Source organism: Sus scrofa, chromosome 18, assembly GCF_000003025.6.
Source record: "Sus scrofa isolate TJ Tabasco breed Duroc chromosome 18, Sscrofa11.1, whole genome shotgun sequence".
Taxonomy (NCBI): domain Eukaryota; kingdom Metazoa; phylum Chordata; class Mammalia; order Artiodactyla; family Suidae; genus Sus; species Sus scrofa.
This window is the reverse complement of record NC_010460.4, coordinates 5901617-5924166: the sequence shown is the minus strand read 5'-3', so window position 1 is coordinate 5924166 and position 22550 is coordinate 5901617. Positions and strand designations below refer to the sequence as shown.

Genomic DNA, 22550 nt, shown 5'->3' with positions numbered 1-22550 from the left:
CATCTTCCTGAGCTCCGTCGGGTTGTTCTGGCAAGTTACCAAACCTGAAGGGCTGGGGCAGGTAGGGACCCTCGGCATTGTAGCCAAGTCAGACAGAAGGTGGGGTCCTTGGACCCGCGCCTGGTGCCTGAAATGAGGCAGACCTGGGGGTTGAGCCCTTGGGCTGTGGAGTCTGATGCTCACGTGGATCGTTGGTGGCAGAGTGGAATTGAATTGTAGGACATCCAGTTGGTGTCACAATTGGTTGGTGTCAAGAGGGGGAAAAATCTTCACTAGGTAGTTGTGTTTTCTGGAGAATTACAGAAAGGTTTTTTTTAAAGTGTTTTACTAAAGACCTTCCTGTGTTTTCTTGAGATAAAAATGATGTATGTTCTTCAGTTTAAAAAAATGTGTGTTTGTAATTAACTACAAAAGATAGAAAGAGTATATTTTTAAAAATAGATTGTATGGAGTTCCTGTCATGGCTCAGCAGTAATGAACCCAACTAGTATCCATGAGGATGCAGGTTTGATCCCTGGCCTCACTCGTTGGTTAAGGATCCAGCATTGCGATTGCTGTGGTGTAGGCCAGCAGCTGCAGCTCCACTTCCTGGCCTGGAAACTTCCTTATGCTGTGGGTGCAGCCCTAAAGAGACAAAAAAAAAAAAAAAAAAAAAAAAAAAAAAAAAAAAGAATCGTGTAGGAATTCCTGCTGTGGCACAGCAAGTTAAGGATCCAGTGTTGTTGCTGCTGTGGTGTAGGTTGATGTTGCAGCTCAGATTAGATCCCTGGCTGGAAACTTCCACATCTGTGGGTGCAGCGTAAAAAACAAACAAACAAAAAACCCTCATATCACCAATATTGGTGTATTCTTCCAGTCTTTTCCTCTGTGATTATTTTTTAAAATATGTGTTATACATAGATTTATTTATTTAAAAAATAAAATACCGGAGTTCCCGTCGTGGCGCAGTGGTTAATGAATCTGACTAGGAACCATGAGGTTGCGGGTTCGATCCCTGCCCTTGCTCAGTGGGTTGACATCTGGCGTTGCCATGAGCTGTGGTGTAGGTTGCAGATGCGGCTCGGATCCCGCGTTGCTGTGGCTCTGGTGTAGGCTGGTGGCTATGGCTCCGATTCAACCCCTAGCCTGGGAACCTCCATATGCCGTGGGAGCGGCCCAAGAAATGCCAAAAAGACAAAAAAATAAATAAATAAAATAAAATAAAATAAAATACCGTGATGTTTTGTAACTTTATCTCCTCTATGATATATGTATACCATCATCTGACCTAATCTTTTCTCACAAGTTATAAAAATGAGAATGCTTTCTGTTTCTTTGTTTTTTTTTTCTTGCTCCCAACATATAGTGGTGTTGGACCATTCACTATTCCTAAAATAATTTTGTATATGCTTCAGTCAAATAAGTCACAGCCTACCTTTCTTTTCCCCCAGAGTGATCCCAAGTATTTTGACTTTCTCTGTTGGGCCTGTTTTCCCATCCTTTATTTATTTTTTTCTTCTAATTTTTTTTTTTTTTTTTTTTTTGGACCGCAGCATGCTGTAGGTTTTTGTAGGATCTCAGTTCCCAGACTGGGGATGGAACCCAGGCTGTGGTAGCTGAAGTGCGGAGTCCTAACCACCAGACCGCCAGGGAACTCCCCATCCTTTCCTTGTCTTTATTTTCCCCTGGATCCTCTCTAAACTCTGCGCTTCTCAAGATGTCAGGCTGCAGTCTGGATTACACTGTAATAGGGTGGCCCCTGCTCATCAGTCTTTCATGTAATGTTCTGTATTTAGCTTTTTTTTTCTTTTGAGTTGGTACTATGCTGATCTCTTTTTTTATTTTTCTTCATAGCACCTTGCTAAGAAGTACTCTGACAAGCTAGAATGTTGTGAAAATGAAGTAGAAAAGATAATAGAAGAAATACGTTGCAAAGCAATTGCGCGTGGCACAGGCAATGAACACTATAAAACAACAGGAATTGCTACAATTGAAGTCTTTTTACCAGCACGATTTAAAAAAGTGAGTAGTTTCCCCAAATCGACATAGTTACTGATGCTTAGTGAATGCAGTGATGTGATCCGATAAATTATGGGTTCTTTGTAAAGTTACAGTCCAAAGATCTAGTTCTTTTTTTCCCCAGAGGTGCAGTTCTTTTGAGTTACTTTACATGTTGAATATTTACAAACTTAAAAGTTGATTTTTATGGATTCTTAAACTGGAACATTTGCCAGGTAGTCTCGCCTCCAGACTTCCCAGAGCTTGAATGAACATTTAGCAAAAATGGGGATAAAAGGTTATTTCAAGTTTTCCAAAACTATGTGCAGTAGGACACATCATAGAGGAATTTTTTTTTTTTTTCCTCTGCTAGTGTAGGTCAGAGGGTGGCCTGCCAGGGGCCCATCCAGGGCCACAGTGACCTGGGCCCCCTTCTATCAAAGGCCAGGTGCTCTGCAGTTGAAGCCCAGAAATATTACTGAGGCAGGGTGCCTAGAGGTGCTGATCAGTGGTAATTATTCTCAAATAAATGAAAATCAGCGTGTCTCACAGTTACTGTATGACCTAGCAGTTTTACTCCAAGGGAAATGAAAGCTGTGTCTACCCCAAAGCTTGTACATGAGTGTTTATAGCAGCTCTGTTCACAAGAGCCAGAAGGTAAAAACAGCCTCAGTGTCTGGCGGTGGAGAAGTGGGGTGCACCCATCCAAGGGCGGTTATTCAGCCATAAAAAGGGGTGACGTACTAACACTCTGCGATATGCATGACCCTCAGAGACATTATATAAGAGGCCACACACAAAAGGCCGCATGTTGTGTGGTTCTGTTTATGTGAACTATCTAGAATAGGCAGATCCAGACAGAAGAGAGGTTGATGGTGCTCTGGGGCAAGGGGTGGAGGAAGGGGGCGCGAAGAGGAGAAGGGGGTGTGTTCTTTTGAGGCAGGAGGTGGTGAAAAGGGCCAGAAACTTGGTTATGGTGATGGTGGTACAACTCTGTGAAGATACTAGAGACCCCTGACTCTCCCACTTTACACAAGGAACTTGAAGTTGTGTGAGTGACATCGCTGTAGAGCTGTTAAAAGTGTCTAGGAAAAATACAGAACTTTATGAGAAAAAGAGAATTAGCTATGGATCTATCTCAGAATTTAAAGGACTCCCCTCTGCTAGTGTAAGCACCTGGGAACCAGACCCCCAGTCCGCTACTGGTGAGTATGGAATCCGAGCAGAAGGCTCACGTGGTCTCACAGGTGCACGTGGTTGACTCCCTGTTTTCCGCTTAAGTGCAGCCGTGGGAGGAGGGAAGGTTCCAGAAGTGCGTCTGCTGCTACCCTGTCAGTGGGTGCGGTGAAGAGTGTCTCGCGCTCACCCTGGTGTGCGCCGTTGGAGGAGGGGGGTCCTTGGGGAGCAGAGGTCAGCTCCCTGCAGTAGACAGCTGACCACCCCAGCCCCGGGCTGACATCCCCCCAGGCTGAATCCCTGCCTGTGGTGCCACAATGCTGCCCCCTGGAGGATCTCCCGGTCACAGGGCCAGATCTGGAGCTTCTCTGCTGCTGGGCATGCATCCTTTTAGTCCTTAACCAGAGACCTGAGTGTGTGCATCGCCTGATAGCCACCTTTCCGGTTTTAGGCAGAGTAACAGCTTCCCCAGGAGACACACTTAAGCGCGCTCTGTCTGTCTCTCTCTTCAACAGGACAGGAAGAACTCGTTGGAGACTCGACTGCACATCTCGGGCAGAGAGCTGAGGTCTAAGTAAGTAGCTGCGTGCCCTTGCCCCCCAGGTGCTCTCGCGCCTTTACACCCCGCGGCCGGTCCTCGGGCCATCCTCTGAGAGGCAGGGCGGGTATGGTCACCGTCGCTGTAGGGAAGGGAAGACCGAGGCTTTGAGGCTGAAGGACTTACTCAGGCTCCGCTGGCAGTGAAGGACAAAGTGAGAGCTCAAGCCCTGCAGCGGGGGCCGCTTCACTTCCTGTATAAATAACGTGAGCTTGGGGGGCTCCGCTGCATGTGCTCGATGCATGTTTGAGTCAAGGAATGAGTGATACAGATAAATCGGAAACAGCCTGATGCTGGCCAGATGGTGAGTTTTGGATTTTATTCCTTATGCACTAATAGCTTGCTGTGATGGTCAGGGAAGTATTTCAGCCAGTTTCAGGCTGTTGGCCCACGTGTAAAAACAGACAGACAAACAAAAATCTGCCTGTCACAGACGAGTGAAAATCCAGCTTTTGAGACCTGACCAGTTATTTCATCTGCCTGTATATTTTTAAATGCTAAGTGTTTTGACTACATCCACGGCTAGCCAGCCCATGTTTCTTAAGCTCATTTTTCTCACTTTCTTCCTTGGTCTACATCGGGGCAGTTAGGGGTGGATTCAGGAAGCACCATTCATTCAACACGCAGGGAGCAGAAGATTCTGTGGAACAACCTGCCTCTCACTCACGGGCTCCTCCGAGGAGACCATGGAAGGTGGAGAGGCCGGCCTTTCCCCAGGCGGCAGCCGGGGCCCTCCTGTTCAAACAGATACACAGCACAGGGGGTCTCCACTCCCCTAGGAACTGAGCAGTAACACGGATAGTTTACAAAAGGACATTGTCTCTGACGGTTTCAGATGACCGTCTAGTAAGCTGGCCTTACCGGATATAGCGTCTGTGAGTCAGCAAATTGGAATAGTGGGTGGTTCTGAGAAAAGCACATAAAATGGCCATCATGATTAAAAGCTGTTTAGTGGATAATAAATAACAAATTTGGTTACCCATCATTTTCTGGTTTATTTTACAGAATAGCTGAAACCTTTGGATTTCAAGAAAATTATATCAAAATTGTCATAAATAAGAAACAACTTCAACTAGGTATGTTATGGCAAAGTATGCAGAATTTTTAAATCAAGGTCATGTAGCAATGACTTTTGTATCTTTTTTCCCTTACTCTGATTATGGAAAAATGTTCGGTGGCTTTGTTGCACATATAATCCCAAGCCTGTTAGTTTAGAGTTTATTAAAATTAGCATGTAAAGCAGAAAGCAGTTTTTCCAAAGATGCTCAGTACAAAGTCTGATGAAATGTTGTAGAATGGGAGTCTAGGTGTGCCGGAGGTAAGACGGTTTCCAGAAAACTCTCCCTGCGGGAGAGGAGCTCAAGCTGAGCGAGGGCAGTGGGGAGGCTGTGGGGCAGAGTGCTCCAGACAGAGCAGCCCCAGGTGGACGCGAGGCCCAGAAAGGTCAGCATTGCTGAGCAGCAGGTGAGTGCAGGGTCGCGCTTTTTCAGGCCGGCGGGCCAGGCAGAGGCCACCTCCTAAAGGTTATGGCGGTGTGCCTACCCCAGGACGATTTTGCCTCCCAGGGGGCATTTGACAATTTCTGGAGAGATTTTTGCTGGTCATGACTTGGTGGCAGGGAGCCGGGGGAAGTTGGGCTCCTGACCGGTAACAGGAGGAGGCCGGGGCGCCGGTGGACACCATCCGAGGCACAGAAGAGCCCCCACCACAAAGAGATGCGCTGCCCACGAGGGCAGTGGTGCTGCTGAGAAACCCTGGACTTGGGGCTTTTTCGTGTTAGAGTGTCTCTCTAGAGAGGTGGGACGCCACTGTCGCTGGGGACTGACGCACAGTCACATCTGTGTTTTGAAGATCACTTTGGCCGCAGTGGGGGGTTGGATTTAAAGAAGTTGTGAGTGGACTCCAGTGAGTGGAGCCCAGTCAGCTGTTGCAGCAGTTCAGGCAGGCGCTGTGTTCTGTTGGGTTTCCAGTAGGTCCCTGTGGCCCAGAGAGAATCAGGTCACATCCCAGCCTGAGGTCATGCAGCCCTCACAGCCTAGCCCTCGTCTAGCTTTCCAGCCTCACCCCGGGCACTTCCCCTTATCTGTTTGAGAAGTCAGAGGTGGCCTTTCCCCCCTCTGCCGTCTCCCGGCTGTGTTGCTTCTCTTTGTGCTCTCCTTCATTGTTTTGTTTTAAGAAGTTCTTTCTGGGAGTTTCTGCTGTGGCACAGCAGTTTAGGGATCCAGCTTTGTCTCTGCAAGGGCATGGGTTCAGTCCCCAGCCTGGCACAGTGGGTTAAGGATCTGGTGTTGCTGTAGCTGAGGTGTAGGTCACAGCTGCATTTCAGATTTGATCCTTCCATCTGCCACTGGTTGTGGCCAAAAAAAAAAAAAAAAAAAAGTTCTTTCTCCAACTCCAGGGCCACACTGCTAGTGTTCTCCATTTTTCTTGTATGTCTTTAACCTGTTCAGAGCTCCCCTCTATATGTAAAAGCTAGGATCCAGCTTTATTTTTCTTCCAATATCCTACTAAACACGCTCTTTCCACACCGATTTTTGGTGTCCCCTTATTAGGGCTGTGTTTCTGTACTTTCTTTTTCTTACATTTGCCTGGAAGGTTTATTCCTGAGCCGGAACCCCAGGGTTCTTTGTTTGTTTGTTTTTATTATGGTGGCTTTGTTGTATTTTCAAATCTATTAAGATGAGTCCCTCGTCTTGGCTTTTCTTTATCAAGGTGTCTTGGCCATTGGCTCTTTATTTTTCCAAATTAAATGTTAGAATGGTTGTCAAGTTTCTAAGAAAAAAAACAAAACAAAACAAAAATACACATATGTGTGTCCAACTCAGGTTTTCCAGAAATGTGTTCAAATCTGTGTTTATAATTCATAATGTTATCTTGTTACTTTGTAATGTTTGCAGTCTGTAATCACCCTTTTTGTTCATTTGCATCTTTGACCTAATTTTTGTTAGGTTTGTATATTTGATTAATTTTTTCATAGAGCCAGCTTTTGATTTTGTTAATATTCTCTCATTCTGTTTCACTAACCTTTACCTCTGTCTTTATTTCCATTTTACGTATGAGGACATGGGTCTTGGAAGATAAGTGGTTTACTCTGGGCCACAGAGTTAAAAAGGGATGGATCTCAAGGGGTTTGTTTTTACCCACGTCAATAAGTTACCTCTGCCAGTGCGCTCCTGCACTCCCGCACGCTGGCCTCTAGCCCCTTGCTGAGCTGGCTCACTGTCTCCTCGGCTAGCGGGTGGGAGAGTTCCCACACAGTCCTGTCTCAGTTCCCTCTTAGGTTGCCTAGCACAGAGCTCTCTCTAGTAGAGTCTCAAACAGTGATTGCTTTGATTTGATCTTAGGATGAAAATAAAGAAAACTAGGGAGTTCCCGTTGTGGCTCAGTGGTTAACGAATCCGACTAGGAACCATGAGCTTGCGGGTTCGATCCCTGGCCTCTTCTAAGTGGGTTAAGGATCCAGCGTTGCCGTGAGCTGCGGTGTAGGTTGCAGATGTGGCTCGGATCCTGAGTTGCTGTGGCTGTGGTGTAGGCTGGCAGCTACAGCTCTGATTAGATCCCTAGTCTGGGAACCTCCATATACTGTGGATGCGGCCTTAGAAAAGACAAAAAAAAAAAAAAAAAAAAAGAAGAAGAAAGAAAAAAAATTGAAAGGCATTCATTTCGCTCCTTTTCACTGTCATAACCAGTGCTTGACGATAACATAGTTAACCAGATTTAAAGAGTCTTACCAACTGTGTGGCATGGTGGTTTGCAAGCACTGACGCTGCTTACCCATCCCATTTCACATAGAGAATGGCTGTTACCCGTGCATTGAATGTCTCTTTTTATACCATGTGTTTTGCAGAGGAAACACTTGCGGAACAGGGAGTGACACACAATGTAAAGGCTATGGTGCTCGAATTAAAGCAGTCTGAAGAGGATGCGAGAAAAAACTCCCAGGTGGAAGAGGAAGAGCAGAATGAAGCCAAACAGAAAGAAAAGAGAATTCAGAGGACGAAGAGAGGACTGGAGATACTGGCAGAGAGAGGTACACAGAGCTTCAGGCTTCTCACCTCGTTCAAATGCTTTTTTTTTTTTTTTTTTTTTATGCTTTTTAGGGCCGTTCCCACGGCATATGGAGGTTCCCAGGCTAGGGGTCTAATCGGAGCTACAGCTGCCGGCCTACACCGCAGCCACAGCCACGCCAGATCCGAGCCATGTCTGCGACCTACACCCCAGCTCACGGCAACGCCGGATCCTTAACCCACTGAGCAAGGGCAGGGATTGAACCCACGTCCTCATGGATCCTAGTCAGGTTCGCCGACTGCTGAGCCATGAAAGGAGCTCCTCTCATTCAGGTGCTTAAAGGTGGCAGCAAATCACACATGTTAGCCGGGGGCTGGGTGGTGGCGGTGGGCAGCGTATCCCATTTCTTGTCGGCTTTTCTTCAACAGTCTCCCATTTTTTATGTCCCCGTCACTGCCTTTTCACGTCGCGTTAATGGAGGTCCTTTGGGTTTTGTTGCAGCTGAGATGGTGGTGGATCCAGAAACCACACCGTATCTAGACATAGCCAACCAGACGGGCAGGTCCATCAGAATCCCTCCGTCAGAGAGAAAAGTAAGCGCTGTATGACGTTTCTGGCTTGTTCTGTGATTTGCTCTCAGAATGGGGATGGTTCTCTGTGTGTCTTATGTTGGAATGTCATATCTGGGATTTGAAGCAGGTCTCTGATTCCACCTCATAAACGGCGAATAACTGTACGGTGAGCGTCTGGCCGCCGGCCCTGTGAGTCACAGAGCCAGGAGCATAGCACGGCAGGACCTCACTGTCCTGGAGCAGTGGCTTCCTGTGGCAGTGGTGGTTTTGGTGGTGGTGGTGTTTTGGCCACCACCCCCAAAACATGTGAAAACTCCTGGGCCAGGGGTGGAGCCTGCGCCACAGCAGTGACCATGCTGGATCCTTAACCCCGAGGCCACCCGGGAAGTCCCGGTGTGGTTGCTTTTACTTGGGGGTCACATCCCCTCAGGGATGGATCAGAACAGGAGCTGGGGGGCTGTGTGGTTGGGGGAAGAATGACATGATTCTGCTGTCTCTTCCCTGTCTCCCCACAGCCCTGTTCTCTAATTTGGAATAAGTGGGAAGTGGTTTTACTTGTGAGCATATCCGGGGGGGTTTCTAGCAGCATCTGCACCCTGGCCTGTGAGATCAGTCTCTGAGCTGGAGTCCAGTAGCTTCTTATGTGAAAAGCTCTAATGACTGTGGGTCAAGTTGATTTTAATTTTTTGGCCTTTAAAGTTAAGGGACACTTTTGAGTAGGTTTCACTTTATGAATTATGTTTAAAATTAAGGATTAAAGTTAAGTTTTAATAAGAGAACTTTGTAACTCTCATTGAATTGATTATTTTTAATGGCAGTTGTTGGCCCACTGCAGATATTATATTCTTAGTTTAAATTATTGATACTTAGATCTTTTTGGAAAATTTTTATGAAATCAAATTATATAAAAATTCAAATCTAAAAATATTAATGAGGAGTTCCCGTCGTGGCGCAGTGGTTAACGAATCCGACTAGGAACCATGAGGTTGCGGGTTCGGTCCCTGCACTTGCTCAGTGGGTTAACGATCCGGCGTTGCCGTGAGCTGTGGTGTAGGTTGCAGACGCGGCTCGGATCTCGCGTTGCTGTGGCTCTGGCGTAGGCCGTTGGCTACAGCTCCGATTGGACCCCTAGCCTGGGAACCTCCATATGCCGAGGGAGCGGCCCAAGAAATAGCAAAAAGACAAAAAAAATAAAAAATAAAAAAAATAAAAAAATAAAAATATTAATGAACTTTAAGGAAATTTGTATCACCTTTAAAAAATCGTTTTAGAAGTACTCCAGAAAAAACCCTGATTCAGAATAGAAAGTGGAATAAATGCTCTTTTTAAAAAGGATACAGGAAGTTACTATTGTGGCCTGTCGGGTTAAGAAGCCGGCATAGTGTCCATGAGGATGTGGGTTTGATCCCTGGCCTCGCTCAGTGGGTTAAGGATCCAGCATTGCTGCACATTGCAGTGTAGCTCATAGATGTGGCTTGGATCTGGCGTTGCTGTGGCTGTGGTGTAGGCTGGCACCTGCAGCTCCAATTCAGCCTCCAGCCTGGGACCTTCCATATGCCGCAGGTGCGGCCCTAAAAAGAAGAAAAAGAAATAAGTAAATAAATAAAAAGGATACTGTCATTACTGGCTATTTTTTTATGTGTTTAGTCTTACAGGATATTAGAAATAGACCTGGATCAGCAGGTACTAAAATACACTGATTCAGGGAGTTCCCTGCATCGTGGCTCAGTGATTAAGGAATCCAACTAGGAACCACGAGTTTGCCGGTTTGATCCCTGGCCTTGCTCAGTGGGCTAAGGATCCGGCATTGCCGTGAGCTGTGGTGTAGGTTGCAGATGCAGCTTGGATCCCTTGTTGCTGTGGCTCTGGTGTAGGCCAGCGGCCACGGCTCTGATTCAACCCCTAGCCTGGGAACCTCCATATGCTGGGGGAGTGGCCCAAGAAATGGCAACAAAGACGAAAAAAATAAAATGATGCAGACTAAGAGACAGACTGTTTCAGCCACATTAAATCGAGCTCTTGGTTTCAGTGTTTAAATGAAATGAAGCTTTACTTCTCTTTTCCTTAATTTTGGTTCTTAGATTTAGTTGTGATCTTGAGTTGTCTGTTTTCACATTATTTGATTTCTTTAGGCTTAGTGTACTTTTAACACGATTTGTTTTCTTATCATTTAAGGTGATGATTTTTTAAAATCCTTTTTTTTTTTTCCCTTAGGCCCTTATGTTAGCTATGGGATATCATGAGAAGGGCAGAGCTTTCCTGAAACGAAAAGAATACGGAATAGCCTTGCCATTTCTGTTGGACGCTGACAAATATTTCTGGTAGGCACTTTCTTACTTGGCGAACGCCAGTCCGAGGGAGCCTGGTGCTGCCACACGGTGCCCTCCCCACCCCCAACCCCCAGACCTGGGCTTTCTTCCTGGAGTGAAAAGGTGACTGGAAAAGAACATTATGGGGCAGACGGCCTTCTGAACTGCTTCTTCCCATCATGTTTCTAATGGATCTCTCCTCCTTGTAAAGCATTTTGTAAATAGGAGCGCTTATTTTTTTTATAGCAAGCAGGTAGAATGTCGCGTCTGTTTCTTGGGCCGTGTCGTCGGCCTGTCCGAGGCGTCGCATTCAGTCCCTGTCAGCTCTTCACCTAAGGGTCTTGCGGAGATGTTGGCAGTGCTCCCCAAATCCGCTGTTTCATCAGGGCTCCCAAGTGGGGAGAACTTACCCCTCTCCATTAATTACTGGAATTCATTTGAAGAATATTTTTCTCATCAGCCATTTGGTTCTCCTGAGGTATGATTTGTACAGAAAGACAGAATAAAATGCTTGGTTCTTTCTCCTTATTTTCTTGTTTTCAGAATAAATGAGTTGCTTCCCTGGCATCTTGCAAAGGGGACATCCCCGGTGAGGTTTCCCTTCCTTTCTTCTCTTTAAAGTGTCAGTAGGAGCTCATGGATTTTAAGCCACGTGATACGCTTCAAACCTCAGGGCTTCAGTAGGCTGTCCTGGGCTGGCAGGTGGTCCTGTGTCTCTTTGACCTGATTCTGTGCTCCTGGAGGTCCCTGCTCTCTGGTGCCCAAAGGCAGTCCGGGCTGGACATTTCCTCCCCGAGAGCAGCAGCCAGCGCTGCCCCAGGGCTCCCGGCTCCTCTTCCTGGGAAACGGTGCTGAGAGGCTCTACTCCAGGCAGATGAAACGTGAAAAGTGGACTTGATATTTGAAATGGTCAGAAGGTAACAACTTTGGTGTTATTTTCTTTTCCGCTTGAGGAGTTCCCAACGCATACGTACTGTACACTTTCAAAAAGAGAAGTTCAGGGAGTTCCCCTTGTGGCTCAGCAGTAACGAATCCAACTAGTATCCATGAGGATGAGGGTTCGATCCCTGGCCCTGATCAGTGGGTTAAGGGTCCGGCGTTGCCGTGAGTTGTGGTGTAGGTCATAGACACAGCTCGGATCCTGCCTGGCTGTGGCTGTGGTGTGGCCTGCAGCTGCAGCTCCAATTTGACCCCAGCCTGGGTCCTAAAAAAGACCAAAAAAAAGATAAATGTAAGTGTTTATGGTTTGTCAGCAGTATTGGTAGCACCTTTGAGTGTTAAGTGGAACTACTTAAACTTGAGCAAGACAAGGGATTTATTGTCCAAAACATTTAGGAGACTGGCACAAAGCTAGAAGTAACCAGAATGGAGGCTTAGTGACTCTCTGGGTTTCTTCTCTGCTTCTTTCTGAGTGTCAGTTTTATTCTCTTCTGCTACAAATAGTTCAGCTATCAGTTAGGTTCTTAAAATTCAGGGACTTGTTTATTTTTATTTCTTTTTTTGTCTTTTTTAGGGCCATACCCGCAGCATATGGAGGTTCCCAGGCCAGGGGTCCAATCGGAGCTGTAGCCTCCGGCCTACACCGTAGCCACAGCAACGCTAGATCCTTAACCCACTAAGTGAGGCCAGGGATTGAACCCACATCCTCATGGATGTTCAATTCGTTATCGCTGTGCCACGATGGGAACTCCTAGGGAAGGTTTTTATTATCTTCCATAGTTGTTTCTAACTTTTTATTGTAGAAGATTTCAGACATACATAAAAGAAAGAGACTAATACAATGAGTTCCTATAATCTAGCTTCAGCAATTATTGAGACATGGTTCATCTTTTTTTTTTGGCCGTGCCCATGGCATGGGGAAGTTCCCAGGCCAGGGGTCAAACCCACCACCACAGCAGTGACACGAGCTGGTGCAGTGACAGTGCCAGGTGCCAGGTCCTTAATTGCTAGACAGAATTCATAAATATTAATAAATTTCTGCTAATAACCGATTCAAGCCCAAATGAGATTTAATTTTTTTAAAGCTAGGCTTAATATATTTAAATAAATGTTGTACATTGATATTCATGAATGTTTTTATCATGAAAATTTATTGATGGAGTTCTTGCTATGGTGCAGTGCGTTAAGAATCTGACGGCAGCAGCTCGGATCACTGCAGGGGCACAGGTCTGACTCCCAGCCCAGCTCAGTGCGTTAAAAAATCTGGTGTTGCCACAGCTGAGGCTCAGATTCGATCCCTGGCCCAGGAACTTGCACATGCCACAGGTGTGGCCATAAAAAAAAATTTATTGAATAAATTTGTCGTTGAATGCTAACACTACCAAAAGCAGCAGCAATACAGGTATACTCTTAAGACACAATTTTATACAAGGCTTTAATTTTTTTTTCCTGAGTGACATGATCAGGTCCAAATGTAGTCCGAATAATTTCAAAATTACTACATACAGATGACTTTGTGATCCCCTTTATAGGCCTATACTTGAATAAAAAGTGCTATTTTTGAAGCTAAAAGAATGAAATGTAGCCCTTTAATAGGAGACCTATGCTTGTGTTTTGGTTTTAGCTGCGCAAATACTCAATTTGTCAAACATTTACGCATGAAAGAAGGCAGTTTCTGCCCTTGGCGCCTGATGCTTGTTGAACACAAAGAGCTTGTTTACATGTGTAAGAACTGAAAATTGTGGCAAAATATCTGCTACTTTGCTGTGAACAGCAGGGGAGTCTTCTGGCCCAGAAACAGGTGTCTAGAGGTAGATGAGGAAACCCCACCTGGCGAGTAGGATGAGGCATGGTCCACGCTCTCCCTTTCCCGCCACGGCTAAGCCGAGGATTCGGAGAAAGCACCCCTGCCCGCTCGTCCAGCTCTGTGTGTGCCCGTGTAGTGCCTGTGGTCCAGAGCATTCCCAGAGAAGAGAAATTTTCAGAGAGACAGCACGTAAACATGAAAATCCTGCTCCGGTGGGTGGCGCCCCGGTGGTATTCTGGTGTGGGCCCTCCGCTTGGAGACTCTGCTTTCATGTGAATGGCCAGATCACATCTCTCCTGGGCTTGCTTTTCTTTTTTCTGGGCGGACTTTGATGGGCACGATGGGAAGCTTGAGGGCACGTAGATTTTGTAGTTTTGTGCAAGAGCAGTCTCATTTGAGTAGAATACCAGTGAAACAAGATCCTCAGAGTCCGTGAATTGTAGTGCCTGGTTCCAGATGCTTTACTTCTTGAAGAGGGTTCAGACTTGAGATCTAGATTCTCAGTAGGCATTTCTGACAATCACCACTCAAATCCAGATAAATAGTTTTTTGTTTTTTGTTTTTTTTGTCTTTTTGCTATTTCTTGGACCGCTCCTGCGGCATATGGAGGTTCCCAGGCTAGGGGTTGAATCAGAGTTGCAGCCATCGGCCTACGCCAGAGCCACAGCAACGTTGGATCCGAGCCGAGTCTGCAACCTACACCACAGCTCGCGGCAACGCAACGCTGGATCGTTAACCCACTGAGCAAGGGCAGGGACCGAACCCGCAACCTCATGGTTCCTAGTCGGATTCATTAACCACTGCACCACGACGGGAACTCCCAGATAAATAGATGTGATGTCCACCTCTGCCTTGTCTGCCTTCTCCCTTTCTCCGTACCTGAGTTCAGCCTGCTGCCACAGCTCACAGCTCCAAAGTAGCCGTTAGCCCGCACCTCGGCCCCTCTATCCGCTAGGCACTCAGCTTGGCCTTTTACTGGATTGTTTTTCCTACTTGATTGTGATCAGACTGGAACACCCCAGTGGAGTCTTTGTATCAATTGAGGCATTCACAATTACTGATTTGGGGTGGGGGGTGCCTTTAAAGCCTGGGCTCTTGGTTTTGGCTGTATATTAGAGGCCCTGGGCCTGGGGGCTCAGCAGGTTGGGCTCCAGTGTTGTCACTGCTGCAACTGAGCTTGCTGACATGGCGAGGGTCCTCTCCCTGACCCGACAACTTCTGCATGCCACGGGCACCACCAAAACAATGAAAAGAATCACCTCGGGAGATTTTAGAAACGCCACATCCAGGCCCCACCTGCAGAGGTTTCTGTTGTAACTGATCTAGTGGGGTCCCAGCATCAGTCTTTCTTTAAAAAGAAAATAAGTTAAAAAAAAAAAAAGGAAAAGGAAAGAATTCCTCATATCCAAGAGATTCTCATTTGCAGGCAGGGCTGGAAACCAGGGCTTTTCAGGGTGGTCTGTGAGGGCTTCTGACACAGTGGCCCCCATTTCCATGTCCTGCCAGGCCTCTTGCCCAGCATAGCAAGGGGTCTGTCGCTCCCCCACCCCCACCCCACCCCCGCTCCAGGGCAGATGACGTTAAGCTGCTGTTCCTGAGCCCTAACTGCTTTTTTACCCATTGAAAGGATTCAGATTATAAATACAGTTCCCTTCGTAAACATCAGGACCTCTGTTTTCAAGTCGTCTTTGGAAATATACCAAAACACTGGGAAAAAATTCCAGAAATCCACAGAAGGTTTTTGAAAGCTACTTGTCATGATGTTGTTCCTTTTGTCTTTGGCAGCAAGTGCTGCACGGAGCTGCTGGATACGGTGGACAACTACGCGGTGCTCCAGCTGGACATAGTGTGGTGCTACTTCCGCCTGGAACAGCTGGAATGCCTGGACGATGCAGAGAAAAAGTTAAGCTTGGCCCAGACATGCTTCAAAAATTGTTATGGAGAAAATCATCAGAGACTGGTCCACATAAAAGTATGTTGCTGTGATTTATGTAGCCATTGAGCTCATTTCTAGACTTCTGCGTTTGTTCCTGTTAAAGCATTAGGCTGCTGCCCAAAGGTTTTCCTTTTGATAATAGCCTGCAGGATGCTCTTTTTAGGCGGTATTTTAAGGGGAACGTTAAGCGTTGTGGGAGGCATCCTGGGACTTGGGTCTGGGCAGTGTTCAGCCCAGAGGAACACGGTTTTCTCTCCATGGACCCCTTGATCCCCGGAACGAGACAGAGTCTAATGAGAGATGTAAATGCAAAAAACAGACAGTTTGGAATTCCCGTCATGGCGCAGTGGAAACGAATCCCACTAGGAACCATGAGGTTGCGGGTTCCATCCCTGCCTCGCTCAGTGGATTAAGGCTCTGGTGTAGGTCGCAGACACAGCTTGCATCCCGCCTGGCTGTGCCTGTGGTGTAGGCCAGTGGCTGCAGCTCCGATTGGACCCCTAGCCTGGCAACCTCCATATCCAGAGGGTGCAGCCCTAAAAAGAAAGGACCAAAAAAAAAAAAAAAAAAAAGTTTGAACAGGGACAGTTCACATGGGTGAGTCACAGCTCCAGAGCCAGGCTCTGAAAGAATTTTCCTCAGGTGATTCCCATAGGTCTGCAGCTTGAGATGGAAGGGCAGGAAGCTGGTGTAGGTGTTTGTACACTTCCCTGCCAACCGGAAGGGCCCCTGTCTTGGCCGTTCTGTTCAGGACGGGGGGTGCCAGGGTACCTGGGCTCTTGACTTCTGCCATTGGCAGTAGAGAAGAACGTTTTCATGATGCTCTTTTGCCCCCGTGGAGTATTAACAGGCCCGCAGTGAGAAAGAAGGCAGTTACAGCCTCTTTTTCCCTCCCCAATAATTTTAGGGAAATTGCGGAAAAGAGAAAGTCTTGTTTTTAAGACTTTACTTGCTTCAAGGCATCCGAAATTATCACAGCGGACGTGGTGAAGAGGCTCGTGACTATCTCAACAAGGTAGGAGAACGAACGCTCCAAAGCAGGAACCATTTTCACCTGCTTTTTTTAGTCCCCAGAAGGTAAGTATCTTATAAACTCTATAGCGTGTGGCCTGTGAGGAATGGGGCACACCTCTCTCCCAGTTCCTGTCTTTCACACGTACCATAAACACAGTTTATTTGTTAGAGCATAGGCTCAGTGCTGTAATAAGGAAACCTCAAAAAGGCAGTGACTTGAATTGGCTAGAAGCTTCCATTTCTTTCATCTGGCTGCAGAGGCCAGGCGCCGCGGCAGTGGAGCAGCTGCTGTGCCACTGCCTTGTCTCCTGGCAGTGCCTCTTCCAGCCAGCAGAGGGGGCAAGAGAGAGCCCCAGAGAGGTGACCCCAGGGGTACACCTGTCGTTTCTACTACGTGTCCTTGGCTGGGACCTCACCACCTGGCTACACCCAGCTGTGCACAGCTCAGACCCAGGGGATTTTATCACAGAAAGGGAGGAGAGCATGGATACCAGTCCCTGGCACAGCACGCAGCCTGTTTTCTCATGTTACAGGGCTTATAGGTCACGTGAGCTTTGTTGTGTGCATTTGCACTAGTTGATAATGGGTCACATTAGCATTTTTTTATCTAAAATCTGACACACCCTAATTCACACTGGGTACGATCCGGTTTCCTTCAGGCTTTGGCTTTGTGTTAAGCTTGAATGTTGCTATGACTGCATGATTCGTGTATTTTTTCCTCTCTCTAGGCACGCCAGCTCTTTAAAGAGCTCTATATCGATCCATCAAAAGTTCACAGTTTGATGCAGTTGGGATTTACTGCTCAGGAGGCTCGGCTTGGCCTGAGGGCCTGTGATGGGAACGTGGACCACGCAGCTGCCCACATCACCAACCGCAGAGAGGTACCATCATATGGTCTTGGCAGCGCTCGGTCGAGGCCCGTGCCTTGGAGTAGGTGTGAAACTTGAGACAGTAGCAAGCCTGTTGCCAAAGGGCCTTAGCTCCCAGACATGGAAGAACAGAAAAAGACAGTTCTGTAGTAGGTATCATTAACAAGGGCCTCTGTATCACTTCAGACTGGGGAGTCAGGAGGTAACCTTGTCTTTCTCAAGTACATCGGCTTTCAGACAGTGTGGTTCCCTTAGTTCATTCTTGCTGTGGTGGCAGGTGGCTCACAAGTACACTTATCTGAGCAGCGCCTGCTCGTGCGCGCTCTCTCTCTCACTTTTTGCCCTGAGTGCATTTCTGGAAACCATTTTAAGGGGGGCCGTGTTTTCCACGGGCCATTGTTATGGCTCAGGATGTCGTTCTTGCCTAGAAACATGCGTCGGGTCGTAGGAACAATTGACCTTATGCTATGAAAGCAGAGGCATAAATCTGTAATCATTGAAAGCATTTAGAAAAAGTACAGTAGGAGTTTCCATCGTAGCTCAGCAGTAATGAACCTGACCAGCATCCATGAGGACAGGGGTTTGAGCTCTGGCCTCGCTCAGTGGGCTAAGGATCTGGCGTTGCTGTGAGCTGTGGTGTAGGTCGCAGACACGGCTTGGATCCCGTGTTGCTGTGGCTGTGGTGCAGGCCGGCGACTGCAGCTCCAATTCAGCTACTGTACTGGGAACTTCCATATGCCGTGGGTATGGCCCTAAAACAAGTACTGTAAAAAAAAATCTCTAGAATTTTGGAGTTGAAAGAAATGTTACCATATTTAATATGCTGGTTTTACAAATGACAATGGGCTCAGAGGTTGACTTTTCTGGGGTCATGGGTCAAATGAGTGGTAAATCCTGAACTAAGCCTCTAGTTCCTCTTGGGCTTTCTATGTCCCATCTGAGAAAAGTATTGTGAGGTTTTACAGAAGGTTCTGAAGAGCCAAGAGATATTATTATAAAGTGATAAAAGTTACCATTTCACTTGCCTAACTTTGTGTAAGTCGCAAAAGTAAATGTTTTTTAAAGCAGTGGAGGCAGAGTTCCCATTGTGGCTTAGTGTGTTGAGAACCTAATATAGTGTCTGTGAAGATGTGGGTTCGATCCCTGGCCTCGCTCAGTAGGTTAAGGATCTGGGATTGCCATGGCTGTGGCATCGGTCACACATGCAGCTCCAATTCATTCCCTAGCCCGGGAACTTCCATGTGCCACAGATGCAGCCATTAAAAAAAAAAGAAAAGAAAAAGAAAAAAGGAAAAAGAAAAGAAGAAAACAGTGGAGGCATATCAGATGTGCATTTACTGAACTAAGCTGTAAGCTCTTGGAGAAAATAAAAGAAAAACAAAGTGTGTATCGTGCAGTTGGTCCTGCTGGCTCTTCCAGCCAGTGAATGTGTAGTTAGGATGCTTTTGGTGGAAGGAAGGCAACAAGAAGCCCGATTCAAAGGGGCTTAACACCCAGTAAAAAGGGCTGGGGGAGAATTTAGCAGCCTGCCTAATTCTAAGGAGCCCAGAGGCAGGCTAGGTGTCAGGTTAGCCGATTCAGTAGCTTTGCCCCGTCACTGGTTTCTGTCTCTCAGCCTCCTCTGTATTAGTGGTGTCACCCCCTCACACCAAGAGCAGGGTCTGGGTCCCAGCATCCTCAGACTCCTGAGCCGTCCACTCATTGGCCATCCTTGGGCCAGTTGCTGTGGCCAGGGGACTATGCCAAGACCTGAGTGGCAAGCCTGGCTCCTTAGCGTAGGCTGGTCAGGGCCTCCTCGGGGAGCTGGTAGGCCGCCCACACCCTTGGGGCAGCTGGGGTGTCCCATAGGACGTGAGCTCCATGGACCTGCTCCTCCCAGATCCTGCAGAGCGGAGGGTAACATGTCATTGCAGGAAGTTGGTCTTTTTTGTACATCGTGACCCTGAGTACAGGACAGTTTCTCATCTGGCAAATGAAACTGGGGTCCCTTACGGCGCTGAAGGGTTGAGGGGCCCTGAGGGGCAGCGTGGCCGGTTCCTAAGAGGTGTTCACCCCTCAACACGCCCATGCAGCTGAGCTCCCTGAGTTTAGAACCCAGTTCTCCACTGTGTCCACAGACAGTTGAGTGTCATTCTCTTTGTCATTTCTTTGGTTTATTTGCGTAATTCTTTCTGGTATAAAGAGAAATATCAGAACATACTTGAGTTTCATCTTGTGTATCTCCATGATTACAAGATAACTGAGTCGTAATTAAGGAGAAAGCGTTATTTGAGGCTGACTTTGTGTCGGCTCTGAGTTAGATGATGCCCAAGCCCCATGGCTGCTGGCTGGCCGGCAGCAGCGTCCTCTCTGCTTGCATGTCCCTCGTGTCCCTTATTTAGCCTCTTGAAATATGCACGGAAGAAGCTGAGATTGAAATCAGGGTGGGGTGGAGTCTTTTACACGAGGTGTATGTGTGTATAAAAGCCTGAGCTCGAGCGATACAGAGTGAGGTTGCTGGCCTGTGTGGGTTTGTGGTGGAGCAGGTAAGGGTCAGCCCAGAGGACAGCCTGGAGGAGGTGGAGCCCCGAATAGGGACACAAGGACCAGCGCGAGACTGGGTCTGGAGGGGTCTCTGTGGGTTTTGGTCTGGGTGAGATGAGGAAGCCTGTGCTGCAGGGGTGGAGTGGTGGAGACAGGCCGCGAGGAGGCAGGCAGTTGTAGGTCGTGCTGGGGGCACAGACAGACAAGGAGCCGGATGAAGGGGGGATGGCAGAGCCGCCGTGCCACCCTTTGTCCAGGCTGCTCACAGTAGCGTCTCCAGTGCTGTCAACAGGAAATTACGGTCTGAGGTCGTAATTGGAGAGGTTGGGGCATCGTCCCCTCTGCCGTGTCCTACTGCCTCCGGGGATGTTGGGGTCCTCGGTGAGGATTCCGTTCTTCTCCGGGAGCCGAGGCCGTTTTCTTGCTGTAAAGTGTTGAGGGGGCCCTTGTGGCCTGGGCTGAGCCACGGCCGTGGCAGCAGGTACGTCCAAGAGGAGGCTCTTCTCTCTCTGCTCCCTGTCCTGGGGGGGACTGGCCATCTCTAGGAGGCGGAAGCCCTCGTCCCAGCCCCGCTGTCGGCCATGACCTTGACCAGGTCACTTAAATGTCCTGAGAGATTTCTGTCTTCTCATTGGCAAGATGAGGAGGTTGGATTCCATTAGTGGTTTTTGAACTTTAGTTTTTTGTTTTTTCTTAAGCAGCGAAAATCCTTTTAAAATGACACTTGTTTTCAAAACCAAATCAGAATTTTCCTGCCGAGGGCGGGGGCGGGGAGAGACTGCAGCTTCTGCAGCCTCACTCACTGCTGCAGCAACACAGGCGCCTCTGAGACTTGGGGCCGAGAACCATGGGGGTTTGACAGCCTTTGTCCCTGGACCTTGAACATTCTGGGGGTTTTAATTAAATGGGCCGGCAGGCCCTAGACGGCCCCTCAGTTCTTGCTCCTGGGAGACTGGAAGGCGTGGAGGGGGATCGGCGGCCCTGGCGCCGTGCGGACCGTGCCCACCCCGTCCAGGGCCCCGCATCCAGAGTCACGTTTCAGCAGGATCCCGCTGCCTCACTGGAGGCTGGGAGGCTCCCCCCGCAACCCCCGGCCCCCTGAAGCTGCATCTGCGTCTCGGGGCCACACGGGTGTGCTCACTGGCTCCACAGCCTGTCCTGGTGGTGGTGGTGGTGACGGGGAGGGGTCTCTGCCCTCGGGGCCCTGACGCCGCTGACGGCCTGGGCGGGACCGGTGGAGAGAAGGGCGCCTCTCCTGGCTTCCACTTGGCTCGGCGGCCACGAGGCCTGCAGAGCCCGGCTTGCTTCTCCACCGCCACCCCTCGGTGACTGTGCCGTCTCCCCGAAGGAACTGGCCCAGATCAGGAAGGAAGAAAAGGAGAAGAAGCGGCGCCGCCTGGAGAACGTCAACTGTCTGAAAGGGATGGGCTACTCCGCTCACGCGGCCAGGCAGGCGCTGCACCAGGCCGCCGGCAACCTGGAGGAGGCCCTCAAGGTAACGCCCCGCCGCCCCTTCCCGCCGGCACCCCCGCCTCGTGCCTGCCTGCCGGGGTCTCAGGGCCCGAGCTCCTTGTTGGTCGACCCAGTTGTGGAGCCAGATGCACAGGACCTGTGCACAGGGAGGCGGAGCTGGCGGCGGGGCTCCTCTTGCACCACGGGCTTCGCAGTAGCTTGAAAGAAAAGGTGATTGAAGTTGTTTTGAATTAACTTTGACTCGATTGAAGTTATGCTTTTTTGAATTAAAATGCTTTGAGTATCCAGCTCTATCATTTTAGTCAGTAGTACACTTGGTGAAGGGCTTTATAAAGAAATCCCCTGGGGTTCCCGCTGTGGCTCGGTTTTCCAGTGGTGGTGAGTACGATGTAGACCTGCTCGCGCTGCAGGCACGGAGCAGCTGGGGGTCCAGAGCACCCCGAGTCCGTTCTGTGTGGATTTCCCCACGAGATGAGGATTAGCGCCTCCACCCTCAGGTTGTGCAGGGGCAACTGAATTTAATACAGAAGTGTCATGTGAATTTCTAGTTTGATTGGAAGAAATTAAAAAAAGCAAAAAATTCTGAGTATGTGGAGGGACTGATGAGCCTCAAAAATGGCTTTTAATTATATAAATAGCACATAAATACATTTGACCAATATAGAAGGACTTAGTGTTAAAAGGGAAATTCCTCAACGAGCTTTTATGAGATCACGCGTCATGCGACAGTTCAGAGGTCAAGGGTCCAGAGAACTCTGGTGTCCTTGACGTTTGAAATCCAGAGCTGGTCACCTCCCAAGAGACATTACGTTGGGCCGCCTGCACGCAGCCAGCTCTCTGCATTCTGGTCACAGCCTTTTGGGACCTTGTCACCCCAGAGGCTGAGTTCCAGCAAACCCTCTGCTCTCCTGGAGCCCTTCTCCGCCCGCTCTAGGGACTCTGTTCCTCCTCCCTCGGGCGACCTTTGTGTCTGGATGGTCTTGTTCGTCTTCCAGACCTCAACTTGGACATGACCTTGGCCGCAGCAGCTGCCCCAGCCCCAGCCTTTTCTCTGCTTCCGCAGCGCCCTGGGCCTGGGTCACCGCCATGTCCCCACCCTTCTCTGCCTGTCCTCTGGCGGGTCTGCCCCCACATCACATACACAGGCGCCACTCAGCAGCTGGTTGTGATGTGTGACGGGTGATCCTCTGTTTCTAGATTCTTATCAGTAACCCTCAGCTGTGGTGGTTAAATGATTCCGATCCTGAAACCAACAGCCACCAAGAAAGTCCTTCTCAGGAAAACATCGACCAAGTAAGTGGAAGTGCGGTGTGTCCCCTCTGCCTGCACAGCCTGTGGAGTGGGGGCTG

The 22550-nt window shown here is 48.5% G+C and overlaps 1 protein-coding gene across 4 annotated transcripts in view; it reads left to right on the top strand.

Annotated features, from left to right (window-relative positions):
- The window catches only part of NUB1 (negative regulator of ubiquitin like proteins 1), a 29416-nt gene that overhangs the window by 4815 nt on the left and 2051 nt on the right, over positions 1 to 22550 (top strand). For all 4 annotated transcript variants that reach the window (XM_013990737.2, XM_021079220.1, XM_021079221.1 and 1 more), the window contains 11 exons: positions 1834 to 2001; positions 3669 to 3727; positions 4757 to 4827; positions 7599 to 7781; positions 8261 to 8352; positions 10546 to 10652; positions 15172 to 15358; positions 16230 to 16337; positions 17065 to 17217; positions 21077 to 21223; positions 22399 to 22494. In XM_013990737.2, coding sequence (XP_013846191.1) covers positions 1834 to 2001; positions 3669 to 3727; positions 4757 to 4827; positions 7599 to 7781; positions 8261 to 8352; positions 10546 to 10652; positions 15172 to 15358; positions 16230 to 16337; positions 17065 to 17217; positions 21077 to 21223; positions 22399 to 22494 — 1371 coding nt within the window. The remainder of the gene's footprint in view (positions 1 to 1833; positions 2002 to 3668; positions 3728 to 4756; positions 4828 to 7598; positions 7782 to 8260; positions 8353 to 10545; positions 10653 to 15171; positions 15359 to 16229; positions 16338 to 17064; positions 17218 to 21076; positions 21224 to 22398; positions 22495 to 22550) is intronic.